Source organism: Amia ocellicauda, chromosome 4 (assembly GCF_036373705.1).
Source record: "Amia ocellicauda isolate fAmiCal2 chromosome 4, fAmiCal2.hap1, whole genome shotgun sequence".
NCBI classification, from domain to species: Eukaryota; Metazoa; Chordata; class Actinopteri; order Amiiformes; family Amiidae; genus Amia; species Amia ocellicauda.
Window position 1 is genome coordinate 9572426 of NC_089853.1, and position 16572 is coordinate 9588997.

General features: G+C 38.5%; 1 protein-coding gene across 15 annotated transcripts in view; it reads right to left on the reverse strand.

Annotated features, from left to right (window-relative positions):
- The window catches only part of plekha7b (pleckstrin homology domain containing, family A member 7b), a 135048-nt gene that overhangs the window by 57443 nt on the left and 61033 nt on the right, over positions 1-16572 (reverse strand). For 14 of the 15 annotated variants that reach the window (XM_066700915.1, XM_066700916.1, XM_066700914.1 and 11 more), the window contains one exon: positions 860-943. In XM_066700915.1, the coding sequence (XP_066557012.1) occupies positions 860-943 (84 nt within the window). Of the gene's footprint in view, positions 1-859; positions 944-9803; positions 10090-16572 lie in introns of those variants that run through there. The other variant, XM_066700927.1, reaches the window with a different exon arrangement.

Consider the following 16572-nt stretch of genomic DNA (forward strand, 5'->3'; position numbering starts at 1 on the left):
AATTTCCTGTATTAATTGATCATGTTATCCACAAACAGTGTATTGTAGGGTTCTTCCCAGCAAGAGAGAAGAAACCCAACACTGTCAGAGACCTAGCATTGAAGTACACAGTACTCACACCACCCCAAAGAATGACTAAGACTCAAGGTGGTCAGCAAGTTTATATCTATACACCAATTACCCATACTACCACCCAATGTGTCTAAATATCCAGACACTTGCCCTTGATGAGAGAAAATTAAAAGTATTGTTTTGTGAAGACTATATTCAAAGAATGTCCTACCCCACAACTGTGCAGAACTCTTTTCAATGTCATGCACATTCAGATAGCATCTGAACACTCCTGCAACAGTCACGTTAACATTGGGAGATTATGTAAAGCTATAGGCAAACAAATCTACCATCCTTGCATGCTAGATGCCAGTGATGTTTAAATCAGTTACAGCACTCCTCACCTTGCTGAAAGAGCTGATCTACTGTAGATTTCACCCAGCAACAGAATAAACACAAAATTAACACTGGCTAAATAGTCAATAACAAAACACGTGAATTAAACAAGTTAACACCCTGATTAAAACAAACCCCCCCAAAAAGGACAGGGCTTAAAGTAATGGTTGTATCAGCAGTTATGAATTCAAGAAAGTCATGAATAAATCCATATGCATTAAAAACCATGAACAAGGTTTTCTTCATTGTTATTATGCACTTCTACACTTGAGTTGATGGAAAGTCTCTTCAGGGCACGTTTTGTTTTTAAAACCAAAGCATGGTTGTCAAATCTGAGGTTGTCAGAGAGTGCGTGTCAGACAAACAAAGGAAGCACTTGTATCTGTAAAGGAAAGGTAGGCAAGTCACTCACTGCTCTTGTATGATGAAGTCAGTGTTTTCAGGGGATATCTGTCCTGTCACGGGGTGTCGGAACGTGGTCGTTCTCTGGTTATGGCTAAAGAAAGGAGAGAAGAAAAAACAACATTATTATCCAGACACAAATTGCTGAGTTTACTACTATATGAAGGGGTGTGGGGCGGAGGATAGCAACAGGCAAATTCTACAGGAATATACAAACTTTCAAGACTTCCTATTACTTTCTCACATGTGTGTTGAATCTGCCAGGGTCTAGCAGTAGCCTGGCCAGCAGAGCTCACATTACTGCACACAAAACATACTGCTCAGCACAAACCCGAGCCAGCCAGGGAGGTTTATTGATTTCAATCACAGCAGGTCATTTATCGCTTTAACTTGGGCATCAACCAATTGTTGCATCACTGGAATAACCAAGAGGAAGCAAGGGTATAAAAAAATAAAATAAAATAAAAAACAAAGATGCAAAGTAATTGACTATGAGGCCCTGCTTTTATCCACTGATCAATGATTTTCTTATCTTTCGCATAACAGTGTTACACAACCAGTGACTGATGCACCGTAATCCAGGCGTTCACTCAATACATTCTGCACATCGAACTGTATGGGAGCATATTCCAAGGTCAGTTAAAATCATGCCAATGTCCAGCATCATATTTCAATCTGGGAAATATGAAAGGAGGAAGTTACACATTGTGGTGCAGCGGTGTGTCTAGGTCACATAAGCCAGAAAGTACAGCTGAAGGGTAAATGAGTGTATTCCAAAATCTACAATTCACATTAGTCAGCAGAACTGAAGTTTCTCTCTATAGGTCGTCTGCTACTGCATGTTTATCCAATCTCAATCCTGAATGTCTGACACAAATTTAACATGGGTCACTTCTCCATAATTAAGCAATATGTGGTTATTGCGCTTATATTTTGTAAGTCGCCCTGGATAAGGGTGTCTGCTAATACATAAATAATAATAATAAAAGGTCTTATGAACAAACATGTTACAATTCATGCAAAAGAGTTTGAAACGAGGTGAAATGTAGTGAAAGCAAATAAAAAAAATATATATCAGTTAAGGTTTTAATTAGTTCATTTTCAACATAAAAATGGCACCCCCTTCTTTTTAGACTAAATTTATTTGACAGCTGGAAGGGTTATTTCTCACTGTCTTTATAGGCATGAAGCTATGCTGATCAAATTCCCTTTACACAGAAACTCCTGTAAAACTTCACGTGAGCTCTTTATCCATCATACTGCAAAATTTTATGCAAATGTGCGTCAATTTGGATTCAGTTCAGTGGGCTGGAAGACAGCTCTTTTCATAAGCCGACATCAGCACAATCACGAACATCAATGCTAAGTTACACTGAACATTTTGTTTTAGAAGATTCTGAATGAAAAAAAAAGTAATAAAAATAAAATAAACAATTACAAAAAAAGCACTGTGGTGCACAATGCTCATACAATGTGGAGCATATCAGAGATGTTAGTGCATCTTGATATAGCCTAACTCAAAGAAATGTTTGGCAGTTGGTAGTAAACATTTTTCTTAAGGTTTAAAATGACAAAATGACCAGTTTTGTCACAGTTGTATGCAAGACAGCCAACATTTTTTGCATTTGTATACTGAACCTTTCTCCAGTAAATCAAAGCACATAAAAGCATCATACTGCAGTCAGGATGACATATACACAGAATTAATGAATGGAAGGCTACTTTCAGCATGAGATTTAAAAGCAAAGCCTATGCAATCTCATTCTCAGCTGTACCAATTAGCTTTAAATGAAAGCACGGCTATCACAGGGCACTTACAGCATCTGCCAATCTCAAGTCATCGTCTTGCAGTTTCTAGTCTGATTCTCATGTTTATCAATCACTGCACCACTCCAATATTTAAAAGCCATGTTGCATTCAAAGCTGATCAGTATCTCTGTGGGTCTGGTAGAAATCAATACTTTCCAACACTTGATCATGCAGAGGAAAATATTTAAGCATGTGTTAAGAGGCTTGCTTGTTCTGCTTTATTCTAAAATTGTGTAAATGTAAAGAAAATGCAACTTTATTGACTGCCAGTGGGTATACATTAATTTGTAGATCATATAATAAGTACCTATAGATAGCCCAGTAAAATAATGAGCGATTATCACCCAACAGAACTGGCTAGTAGTGATGATTAACCATTGTTATGTCCATCCAGTTACAATGGCAGTAAAACCACAAAAGAACATAAGAAATTCTGCTCTAAGCTCTCCAGAAATGACCATAAACCTAAGCATTTCTCCCAAAATGCACCAGCCAAATCTGATGGTACATTTAAAAAAGTATCAAATACTTCCATTAAAAACTACATATAGTTTACAACCCTAATACATGCAGCTACTAGCACGTGTCTCCTGGTGACTTAATTGCATTAGAAAATAAAATCCCCTTTTACCTCTAACTTAATATTTAATGTTTTTCTGTCATCAGCTCAGTAATAAATCATTACATATTTGGATTGCAGCCATAACATGAATGGATTAGTATTGATTTCATTTGAGACCATTTCTGTCTTGGCAAAATAACCAGTTTGTGAGAGCAGGATGGTCAAAGTCATCAAAAGCCTTGAAGGATGAATTTTCAACATAAAGATCTCAAGGCCTATCAGTTTGTCATTATTAATTTTTTTCATAGTATGTTTTAGAAAGCACTTAAAATTATAAATAATTGAAAAGTTCTAAATACCTCTGTGTACTTTGTTTGGTATGCAATAATTGATTAGCTAATAATAATAATTTAATTAAAGTACGAACAACACTATAGTCTTGGGCTGCATTTTATAACCAGATGTGATCTCAGAAGTCTTTGTCTACATTTTAACAAAGGTTATAAAATGCTGTCTGCTGGGCTGTTTGTTGAAACAAAAACCGAAGTAAATGGTAATTTTCTTTCAATAAAGAAAAGCTTAAACACCATTCATATTGGAAATTGACAGCACATAATAAAGGCATTATTTCTGCTTTCCTATTCCATCAATATCAGTAATCAATTCATGCAGAACTAATTGTAACAAGCATGAGAATTGCATAACTGGCATGAACAAAACTTAAAATGATAAAATCAAAAAGGACTAATTTAATTTCGTTTTGTGGACCGGACATCCCTGCGCGTATTGCACCCATGCTTTCAAACATTGCTACTTTAATCATGATTAATCTGAAGGCGTGAGCACATTCAGCTAAATTAAATATTATATGAATGTAGCTATTTATGGAATGAAAAAACAACAGTTTACACTTTGAATGTAACCTTGTGGCGGCACGTCTTACTCAGTCACGATCCTGGATTGCCAGGGGGTCTTGTGGTCTCCATTCCACCTGAGCTATTAATGCCTCTATTGAATTAACTAATGTCCCTGTTTGTCTAAATTCACCATTGTTCCTGGGTCTTTAGCCATAATAAGTTACCTGTAAATCTGCAGGGTTATGCTTATCTCCAGAACCTGGCATGAGTTTGTCCAGAGTTACATTCCAGGACTAAACTTGAATAATGAGAGGGCTGTGTGCAGTGAGGGGGGCGGTGTGCAGCAGAGATTGTGTAGGCAGTACTGAGAGTGTGTGCAGGGTCTTCTAATGGCAGCTCCCACTGTAGGTCTGCTTATTGATTGGGGTGAAAGTGCCCAAAGCCCTAAAGCCAATGGTGGCAGTAAATGAGGGAAGGAAGCAAAACGTAGTATTGATTTTTTTTATACAACAAGGTTCATAATCGGGCCTTTAAAAAAATAGGATAATTGCAATACTCCACTGGATAGACAACTGTCTACTTCACATATAACTGGAAAACCACTTTTTTTTTTTTTTATTCCAAAGCTGAATACAAGTAATGACTTGGGATGGAAAAGTCCAGTGAAACAGGAAATCAGGAGAAAGGAGGAACTTGATTGCATTGAATTGAATCCGTTATAATTAGCCATAATCTTATGACTACTACAATTAAAACCTCTTCATGAGAAATATGCAATATTGATATAACATGTATAATGACTCAGAGTTTTAGTGGGAGGAAAAAAAAAACACAGCTTTGAGGAACGTGTATGCATCAACTCAGAAGTAAGTAAGTAGTAACTATTGATGTGAAAGTTATTTCTCGCTCATGTTGTTTCAATCTGAAAAATAAATAAAGATCATGTCTCCATTGAGAAAATTAACATTCATGAAATGTCAGAGTGGTCCCCATCAGAGGTTTAACTGAAACTTTATATTTGACTTCAAACTGCAACAGCAAGGGAGCTGCATCATTTCACAAACATGTCTTTAAAAAGGGTCAAGGTCATAAAGAGTGACCTTTTGAACCCTGGCATTTGCCACAGAGGTCATCTTTTCCGTGTAAGGTATAGCATTTACCTAAATGAGAGGACTACTGCCAAGAGAAATTATTGCAGGACTTGGCAAATATTATAACCTGGAGTAAACATGACAAGGCTGAGATTAGATACTTTTAGGTTTGGAAACAAAGATGTTTGAAATACGATGTCTTCCAACCATAACAGCCTATGGCTATTTAAAGGAATCTAATGAAGTGCAGAGATTTCAAGGGAGCATAGCTTCAGAAGTAAATAGCTCTTATGATGCAGTGCAAGGCATATTTAGAGGTTTACCGCAAAAGCCAACATTTTTACAATGATGGCACTTACCACATATTTAACAACCAGCTGTGCCTGCTGTCCTTTCCTTTGGAAGCACACCTTTATTACAGTGAGGGAAAAAAGTATTTGATCCCCTGCTGATTTTGTATGTTTGCCCACTGACGAAGAAATGATCAGTCTATAATTTTAATGGTAGGTGTATTTTAACAGTGAGAGACAGAACAACAACAAAAAAATCCAGAAAAATGCATTTCAAAAAAGTTATAAATTGATTTGCATGTTAATGAGGGAAATAAGTATTTGATCCCCTATCAATCAGCAAGATTTCTGGCTCCCAGGTGTCTTTTATACAGGTAACGAGCTGAGATTAGGAGCACTTTCTTAAAGGGAGTGCTCCTAATCTCAGCTCGTTACCTGTATAAAAGACACCTGTCCACAGAAGCAATCAATCAATCAGATTCCAAACACTCCACCATGGCCAAGACCAAAGAGCTGTCCAAGGATGTCAGGGACAAGACTGTAGACCTACACAAGGCTGGAATGGGCTACAAGACCATCGCCAAGCAGCTTGGTGAGAAGGTGACAACAGTTGGTGTGATTATTCGCAAATGGAAGAAACGCAAAATAACTGTCATTCTGGGGCTCCATGCAAGATCTCACCTCGTGGAGTTTCAATAATCTTGAGAACGATGAGGAATCAGCCCAGAACTACACGGGAGGATCTTGTTAATGATCTCAAGGCAGCTGGGACCATAGTCACCAAGAAAACAATTGGTAACACACTACGCCGTGAAGGACTGAAATCCTGCAGCACCCGCAAGGTCCCCCTGCTCAAGAAAGCACATGTACAGGCCCGTCTGAAGTTTGCCAATGAACATCTGAATGATTCAGAGGAGAACTGGGTGAAAGTGTTGTGGTCAGATGAGACCAAAATCAAGCTCTTTGGCATCTACTCAACTCGCCGTGTTTGGAGGAGGAGGAATGACCCCAAGAACACCATCCCCACTGTCAAACATGGAGGTGGAAACATTATGCTTTGGCGGTGTTTTTCTGCTAAGGGGACAGGACAACTGCACCGCATCAAAGGGACGATGGACGGGGCCATGTACCGTCAAATCTTGGGTGAGAACCTTCTTCCCTCAGCCAGGACATTGAAAATGGGTTGTGGATGGGTATTCCAGCATGACAATGACCCAAAACACACAGCCAAGGCAACAAAGGAGTGGCTCAAGAAGAAGCACATTAAGGTCCTGGAGTGGCCTAGCCAGTCTCCAGACCTTAATCCCATAGAAAATCTGTGGAGGGAGCTGAAGGTTTGAGTTGCTAAACGTCAGCCTTGAAACCTTAATGACTTGGAGAGGATCTGCAAAGAGGAATGGGACAAAATCCCTCCTGAGATGTGTGCAAACCTGGTGGCCAACTACAAGAAACGTCTGACCTCTGTGATTGCCAACAAGGGTTTTGCCACCAAGTACTAAGTCGAAGGGGTCAAATACTTATTTCCCTCATTAACATGCAAATCAATGTATAACTTTTTTGAAATGCGTTTTTCTGGATTTTTGTGTTGTTATTCTGTCTCTCACTGTTAAAATACACCTATCATTAAAATTATAGACTGATCATTTCCTTGCCAGTGGGCAAACGTACAAAATCAGCAGGCGATCAAATACTTTTTTCCCTCACTGTATAATATTTGACCAGACTATATAGAGTTCCTAACAGTCATTACATTTGCTGAAGCTTTGTTCCTTATGAAAGAGTATTAATGGCCTGAACTACATTAGAGTTATACAACAGTTTGGTCTCCTCCACTCTTAATTACAAATCTGCATTCTTATGCTCTTTTGTCTTCATCACATTATTTCTGATTCACTTGTCATGGAATTTTCTACTCAACTGTTGGAATTGTTCACTTAAATGAGGTACAAAGTACAGTCTTTGTAATGCAGTTTTATTTCACTTACTGTGGAAAGTAATTGAAAATTCCAAATGACAACTTAAAAAAAAAAAAAAAAGGTCTCTTATACAAGTAGTTTCAACAACCTCCTGACAAATTACTGAGACTTAAAAATATTTATAAAATAGTAGTGGCAGCTTCTTTATTTGCTGTATTATCTTTGACTATTCCTAAGGACTTGGGATGTAATTCAATGTTCTGTAAAGTATATAGATAATATGTATGTATGTATGTGTATTCATACATAGATGCATACACACACACACATGACCATTTATATTTACACCACAACTATCTCATATGTTAACACTGTATAATATGGCAATTTGCTCAAGTTTGGAGTGCAACACTGACTTGTCAACACCAGCCACATGGACTACTGTGCTTAAAGACACCTGTCCCAATTCCTGACTACTTCAAAATGCATGCCACACAAACCCAGCTGTTTCTCATGGGTATTATGAATCCACAGAGATTAGGAGTCTCTGAGTTCAGTGGCCTCTCAGAGTCTTGAATCTTACATGTCATCAATTGCTGCACAAAGCTGAAATTTTTTTTTTTTTTAAATTGCTTCGCAAACGCTTTAGATTCCCTGGATATTCAGGCAAGGCAGGCAATGGTTAAAGGTTACACAAACATGTTGTATATGGTTACAAGACATTATACACACTGAGACCAGCTACACCTATTATAAACAGAAGGCTACAGCACCAGAGCTGTGCATTATTGCTTGCACTGAACATCCCTTATTCTCATCAAATGGCATCAACAGAAACAGACATTCATCCTGCATACTCAGGAGCACTGATCTTACAGCATCTACTGTAGGTGAAATTATTCAGGTGATGACTGACTTATGAATGTCTTTACACATTGCAATTAATCATATTTTGCAATATGCAGTTAAGATGAGTTTCAAAGGAGTTATAATCTCAAAATGCAGAGAGAAAGCACATGAAGTGAAAGATTTAGAAAAACTACCAATTAATTTTAACAATTCTGCCACATGAAAAGTTGTGACAATCCTATAACTGATCATGAAAATCTAGTATACATAATAATGTTGACGCAACTTGTTTATAGTGATTGAATATTGAAGATAATGTATGCTTGACAGCTAGCATATCTATTTATTTAGCTTGCAGTATTTATTTATATACAAAAAGGGGGTCAGCACTGACACTTGTTTAGTCCTTGGCTTACTGATTAAAGAGGTCTAATCTCTGTTCCTTGAATTATGTACACACTTCTTGATGAAATATGACAAAAATGTACAACCAAACCAAAACTATCTTGCAGCTTATATGCACTTCTGTGATAGAAGATTTGCTTTCATGGTCTATCTTAATAATAATTAATAAATAGATAACCCCGCCATAAAGTATGAGTTTAGTATTTGTGCGCTATGGTAGCTGTTGGCACGCCACAGGCAACTTTAAACAGGTTGTTTCACAATATCGGTTTGTGAGGGGGTGGGTATAGTCAAAGGTCGCGTCTATTTAAAGCCAGAAATACATTTTAAATATTGTGCAGTATCCACATCAAGTTGACAACACTTTGATGTTGCAATTGCAAAAGGGGATTTAAATAAAACTAGTTTCAAAAGGGTTTTGTTAGTTTTTTAGTTTTTACATCAAATGTTACAAAAATTAAAAGAGCAGGACCTGAAAGAAATGAAGTACAAGTGATTTCTTTTTAAACCCAGATATTTTCTCAGCTATCATGTGCAGCTTGTAGTTAATGCCTGTATCAGGTGTTCAGAAGGCTTTCCACAACCAAATCAGTGAAAGGCAACCAATTTCCAACTTCCGATTCAATTCAGCGATATATTAATACAGCAAAACATAACATCACATTAAGTGGAATAAATTTAGTTTGAGTAAATAACTCAATCTTCTCCTGCATTTAAAAGCCCATACTTTCCTATATGAACAGTTTGGGACAGAGAATCACACATTTGCCACAGCTATATGCCCAGTCTACTTCAACAAGTATGAAACCTGCTTATAATTTTTTACAATATAACGTTTGAAAACATCAGGCATCATCACTACTGACTACGGCTACCCATCTGCATTTATTTAAAAAAAGATGTAGCAGTAATATTCCATTTTACAGCAGTTAGTAAATAGAATTTCATCCAAAGGACTACTGGCAGACCTAAGAAATACCTACAGCACAAATGCTCTGTTAAAGGTCAGTCATAAATGCAAGTTGTATTACAGACTCCTGCATTGCCCCTCTATCAATGTCACTGAAATCCAATATCCAAGTGCCACATTGCCTATTGCAAACTCTAATACAGATGCTTGCAACCTAACAAGAGTTCTCTACCTATGTTATCAAAAGCGTTCGTCCAATAATTACCTGCTTCGTCATGTCAGATAAACTACTTTCTCCTTAATCCCAGTGTTTCATGATTTCTTAACTTGGAGCAGAAACTGGTGCGAGTGTCCGGAGAAACACGATCTTCCAGCGCCTTCCTCTCAACACTCCGATTCCCAGGAGAAACGCAGCCTGAAAATTCATTCACCGTCCTGTATCTGATACGGCCTGCAAGCTCTCAGTGCGACTCCCTGCTCGACAGCGCACAGGAATGCCATGGAGCTTATCAGTTTACGCTCACACGAAGCACTTTAGCAAACTACAGTGTTGCCATAAAGAGCTCAGCCACAAGTGACAGCACTAGAGTGGAGTCCCAATCTGTGTCAACCCCTGCCCCCCCACCCTGAGAAAGCCAGCATCCATTCTCATAGATTGTTCCTAAAGCCACAGCGCTGATGCCAACACTTCTCAATTTGCACAACCGTGCACAAAGCCTTCATCTTAAGCGTGACACATTGCGTTTTAAATTGTGTTACAGCAAAGCAATAATTTTGAACACCCCCCTAATCACCTTGTATCTGCAAAGTGACTCCTATACATAGAACACTTGGGAAGGTGCGAGATAATATTCACATTGCATGGGAGACTCATTACCGATGCGCAGAGGGCATTGGCCAGACAGCAGCAGGGCTTCGGCTGAAGTTATCTCCACTCCCATGTCCTATATTGTGACAAGGAACAGATGAATTTGTATCCGTCTTGTGAACACCAACCTCATCCCAAGGCCCCTCAGTCTGTTTTGTTGCTGTTCTGCCACAAACACTCATATTGTGCTCATTAATTCTATCTTTGACGAACACTCAGAGGCAGGTGTATGATTCTTAGAACCAATTCTTCCAAAACATCCATAAGGCTCAATTAGAAATGTAAGTTATACAAATAAATGTAAATGTTACACCTCAACAAAAAAAAATATATATATGTAAGTTTTACAAATCAGTATGATTTGCCATGTTCAGAACATACTTGCAAGCAAAGAATAAAACAAAGAATCAATTTCCAACATTCCCATGAAGTGAGCTGTATTTTTATGACATATGGGAATGCAGTATGTGGCCTGACAGGCTATGAGTGCTTTGCTTAAATTACCATAATGGATTTTTAATGGAACCAGTCAGTTTGTGATGTTTCAAATGCACATATTGGCATTTTTGTGTGTACATCAAATCTGTCTGTCACTTAAGTCTGGTCAAAACAAAACAGATTTTTAAATTACAACTTTAAAGTGGTAGTTTATAATTCGGTACCTTGATTAAATTCAATTTGCGTCATCTCTTTGTACATATTCTTGCGTCCTGCGTCCTATGTTGGTAATCTCTGTAATATTGATTTTCTTTCCATAATCATTTCAATAACTAATTAGGCTCCATTGGACAATAGTAATTAATTGATTTCAGATGTGTTATAAATAAACCAGCATCAACACCACGGCTTAGTACTGATATACACACTCTGTAAACACACTGCCAAAAGAATAGACCGTGTTAAATTCATATAAGTCAACACCAATTAACAGCAGGAAGAGGATAGCCACTCTATTTTGATTGAAACCTGGTGCTTCTATATAATATGTACAAGGATAAGGGCTCCAAGCAACATAAGAGAAAAGCTCCATTAAGGTAAGCATCACTGGCAGAATACCTAGACTTTTTTCCCAAAATGTTGCCTTCTGCTGAAACTGCAGTTTTCAAGTTGACCAATAGACCTAGGTGATAATCTTGCAAAGGTAGGACAGTGAATCTGCGAAGGTAAACTGAACAAGAGAGCACAGTGCAGGGGGGAAGGGGGTGTACAAATCTCTGCAAGGCCAAGCAGAACGATCTCAGCTCCTTCACATCATGGTGTGACAGCTGTCCCTACTGTGATGCAGGTGGTGTAATGCACTGAGAGGGCTGTCCGTCAAAAATCTCTCTCAGGCATTTCTCAAGACGACAGCAGTAGGAAAGACCGTGACCGAGCACCTCATCCGTGGATGCAAGAAGCCACGTAAGACTGGCCTCGCAGCTGTGTCATGTTCAGAGTAGACATGCAGTTTTCAAACCCACCACTTGCCTGGGTCATCACACGACGCTAGGAGCAGAGACACCTGTGCAACTGTCCCTTACTGAAAGCACTGCAGGCTTTCCCAATTGTGTCAGCTGACGGTATGCATCATGGTAAAAGTAATCTCACCGAGTTATATCATATTGAGGTCCAGTTCTACGAAAGTGGCTCCAGGCCCGCTGAACTAAATATAAATGTAAAGGCTTTGAGCTTGTTTTCTGAAAATATTGATGATGGACTGGAAAATCTCGGTCCAGGCCTCCACTCAGTGCTGATGATGGATCACCTGACAGCTGTAAAACATTACAACAGAAACAGCATATTTTGTGCATGTGCGTCTCTTCTTCTACCACTCCACAAAACTGACTCTCAAACACTCACCGATCCCATCTTAGTTAAATAATTAGAAACACAACCCTAACCTACATGAAACTGAAGGTTAAATCAGAGAAATATAACCCTAACTCGAGCCTAACCCAAAGCCTCACCCCTCTGTGAACCCAAAATATCAGCAGTAAGATGATCGGAGAGGGAAAAGTGCAAGTTAATTAGATACCTCTTCTGAACGATGCTTCTCCTGGGCTGCACCCAGAAGTGTCATGGGAATTAATCACTAATTCCTGGAGACAGTGGTACAGCTGGAAGGCTAGCATTTGCAATACATGGGATTTGTAAGTGAAGAAGGACAAAAAGGGCCGAATACTATATTCATCATAATATTATCAACCACACAAGTGAAAAGCCCACTGTCATCGGTTGAAACTGATTAAGTGTTTCAATATCCTGGGAGCAGTATATTTTGCCAATCAGTCAGTCCTTCACTGTCAGTTTCTTTAATTCAATGCATTGAGCGGTTTATTTAATTAACATAATAAGCCTTAAATAAACTAAACCCACAGCATACTTTAGAATATTCACTGGGAAATCCTGGAAAGGCGTATTGTTTTTTTGTTTTTTTTAAGAAAGTAGTCAAATTTAAATCGACCGTTGCATCTAGGTACCGTAGCACAGGCTTTGTATTTAAGCTCTGTTCGTTTTCAGTGAATATTTGTAAGCACACTCCCACAGTTTGGCAATTTATTGAACATTTCTACGTGAGATAGGCAGTGATATCAATTCATTTTATAAACAGTTTTTATATAAATCATAATACATAGACATTATCCACAGGGCAGTTAAAAGAAACTGTGTGCTTCAATTCTACCAACATAAATTAGTACAATTAACGGTTGACAGAACAGATGCCAGGAAATGAATTGACAAAGTACTCAGTCTCTTGGCTTTATTCACGTGAGGAAAATGTGTGTAGAGAATTGTTAATTTTGGGAGACAAGAGGAGGAGGATGTCTGAAAAGGTGAATAAATGTAGCTTTCATCTCCAACATTCCTCCGAAGATCCCCAAGACAAATGTACATTATGAAATAAATGACATTACTAGCGTGCTTCTGCCAAATGAGGATGCTTCAATGAGCAGCCCTGCCAAATACGATCGCTGTAACATGTTTCTTAAATTAAACCCAAAACGTGGATTGCAGTTTATCAATTGCTAATGACTCGATGTTTTTTAAGTGGAAGTCTGTTTAAGATTTAACAGTGCCTGCTATCAACCAAAGACAAAGCAATGGTGGAAACGAGCGCGTTTATCTGAGCAAGCCTGCTGTGTGTAATCGTGTTTGGGCTGTCCTGCAGTGTAAAATTACTTTAACGATGGTTATTAGGCAAACAAAATTACTAAAGGGCATCGGAGTGATGAGTGTTTGCTATGAAGATAAAGACGGGTGTGTTAGTAACCCTGTCTCTGCCTTCTGAACTGGGCCACGAAGGGTGGTTTGGCCAAGGAATATCAGATCTAACCCAGCCAAACTCCCACTCTGTTTTAATGGGCGAAGCCATTCCTCACTGTCACACCTAAATCTGCCCTACATTGAGGCTGCTGATGCTAAACAGCTGCTGTGTGCTCCCCCCCCTGCCCCAAAGGTGCAGTATTGTCCTGCTGGATCAATTCCTCTCCTGCAAAGCCCTTTAGGATGCCAGGATGAAAAGTTCTATGTAAGTGAAATAGTCATTATAAAAAGAATAATCACCACCACAACAAGAAAAGTAGTATAACCCTGGTCTACAAAGCATCCACAACTGTAATAATTATCGTTGTTGTTCATCTTACAGTTCCAATCAACTTCTCCATGTTGAAAGAGTCCAAGTCTTGACTCGCACAGGAGGTAAACATCTGAACAAGTTCCTTTCAGGGCTGCTCATTAAAAAATGGCAGAAAGTTAACCCCATGATGGATATTTCTTATTTCTCATTCACCACACACACACACACTCTCTCTCAATCAACTACACAATATGCAAAAAATAATGTGCAGATTGTCGGCCATGTAGAGATACTAATAGTCAATTTCTGAATAATACCAGAAACTCAAGTTGCATAAAGCGCCATCTCTGTTTAATGAAAAATACAAAATAAATGTAAAGGAATACTTTTCATGTTTTACTGTAAAATATAAGAAACTAAAATGCTGCTCCCCTCAGTCATACTGCCATATTAATTTAAAACGTGAAAATTGGTTTTAGTTTGAAGTTAAATTTCAATACAGCAATTAACTCACTCCAAAGGACTAAATTGAGGTCAGAGCTCTTATTTCATCTGCCAAATGAAGCAGTCTAGTCACAGCATAAGGCTTTCCCTTTTATGTCAGACTCCAAATACGTGATTGAGAAGATCAGCTTTGTCTACACTGTCCATTTTGTCATCAATAAGTTTTCATTCCATGAGGCCTGACACTAGATCCCAAACCATCCCAGGCTCGGAGCATTTCCGTGATACTAGAGTGCTTTGTAGGTAGGGATATAAAAAGTGACAGTCCCTGCTCGCTGGTTTCATCAAGGATTTAACTAACAACAGCATCGCCAGCGGAGTGATGTAAATGGCACACAATGGTGATGACAGCTAAGAATGAATGTCTCCCTGATAAAACGACCGTTCCCACTGCAGCCGTTTGTGACTTGCAGGCAAATACTAACACAGGCTGGTATGCGATTTAAAAATAACACTGACAACAATGGCACAGTGCCCCAGCTGCTTAGAGTTACCATACTTGCTATTACATGATAATATTAATGGTGTTTAATAAGTTTAACAAATGCTTGTCCCTAATACTGAGCAGTTTGTCATCACTTGGACTGTGGAGATGTTCAATACGATGCCAGTCTTACTCAAATGGAAAATCTCCAAACAATAATGCAGACATTCGGAGACCGAAGAGACTTTGGATTCCAAACACAAGCAAATGCCAAAGCTGGCGGTCGGTTCGTCAAGTCAACACCACGCAAAGCCTGCCGCTTTGAAAACTGAGCCTTTCTGTTGTTGCATGCCATTGTCTTTACATTCGGCCCCCCAACTGCGGAACAAGTGAATGTTAAAAATACACCACAGATTTGCATATAATCCCAGATCTTTCTTCAGACCCTCTAATCATACTATCACAAGAAGCACAGACTCTTAATGTGCCTGGCATGTGTATGTGACATATTCTTTTTATGATTTCGCCATGCATTTTATAGCTATATTCCCCAACTCAGCAGTAAAGTATACCTTTATGTGATGGCAATGGACTAACTTGCTCATTGATGTTACACCATCAGTGAGCAACCTGCTGATTTCATATGTTCAGCCCAGGGAGGAAGCCAAACAATTCAAGATGAGATTTGTGGTAACACTTTCAAAGTCATTGGCAATGTAAGCAGCAGTTGGTGGCTGAATATCATTATTCAAGCATCAGCCTGTGACCCAGTCTGCTTTCATGAAGCTCATCAACACTGTATTGCACACTATAGATAACACGGAGAGAAAAGTTTACACATTGAAATTGTGTAAAAAACAACAACCTGGTTTTATTATTTGAGGGACAATGAAAATTGACTGCCTTTCATCTCTAAAAGGAAAAAAAAATAATGACAATGGAGATCAGAAAACAGGCACAGTTTTATAGAATTAGCCTACTTGACAGATATGTCTGAAAAGCGCCTACAACAGATATCACTGAAATATTCAAGCAGCCTTGTTTACTGTCTAAATACAGTTCCATTAACTTTTATCTCAATGACTTCATAAATGGGGCTGTTAATTAATTGTAGTCATGGAACGGATTATAATATTTCCCTTCGCACTGCAAGCATTTGCCGCAGCTTTGCATAATTGGTATAAAAAGTAGAAAAGCTTTCGTAAGTTGGTTTTGTAGGAGCCGACCAAAAGGCAGTCCAACCACACAAGATAGGTCATCCGTGTATTGCAAATGAGTTCCCCCCCTGTACAAGGACTACTGAGGGTGATTTTTTTTAGGCATGCTATACAGGCACTGCCTTTATGAGTGATGCTATACTTGCATAGTTTGTGTACAATATATAATTAACCTAAACCTTTTATGAGACTGCTGTATGGTTAGATTAAGACTTGACGGCATGCAGACTGATGGATCATTATATTAAGAGATTATGCAAAAGGTAAACAAAGCCTCATATATATATATATATATATATATATTTTAATAATAATAATTATTATTATTATTATTTATTTTAAGTAGTAGGACTCCTGTCACACAGCAGGTTTTTATGCTGGATCCATCACACAGCCCCCACAGGTGAACAAACATTATTAATCTGAACTGCATTTAGTAAGAGAAGTTCAATGTGGTTATGTGGT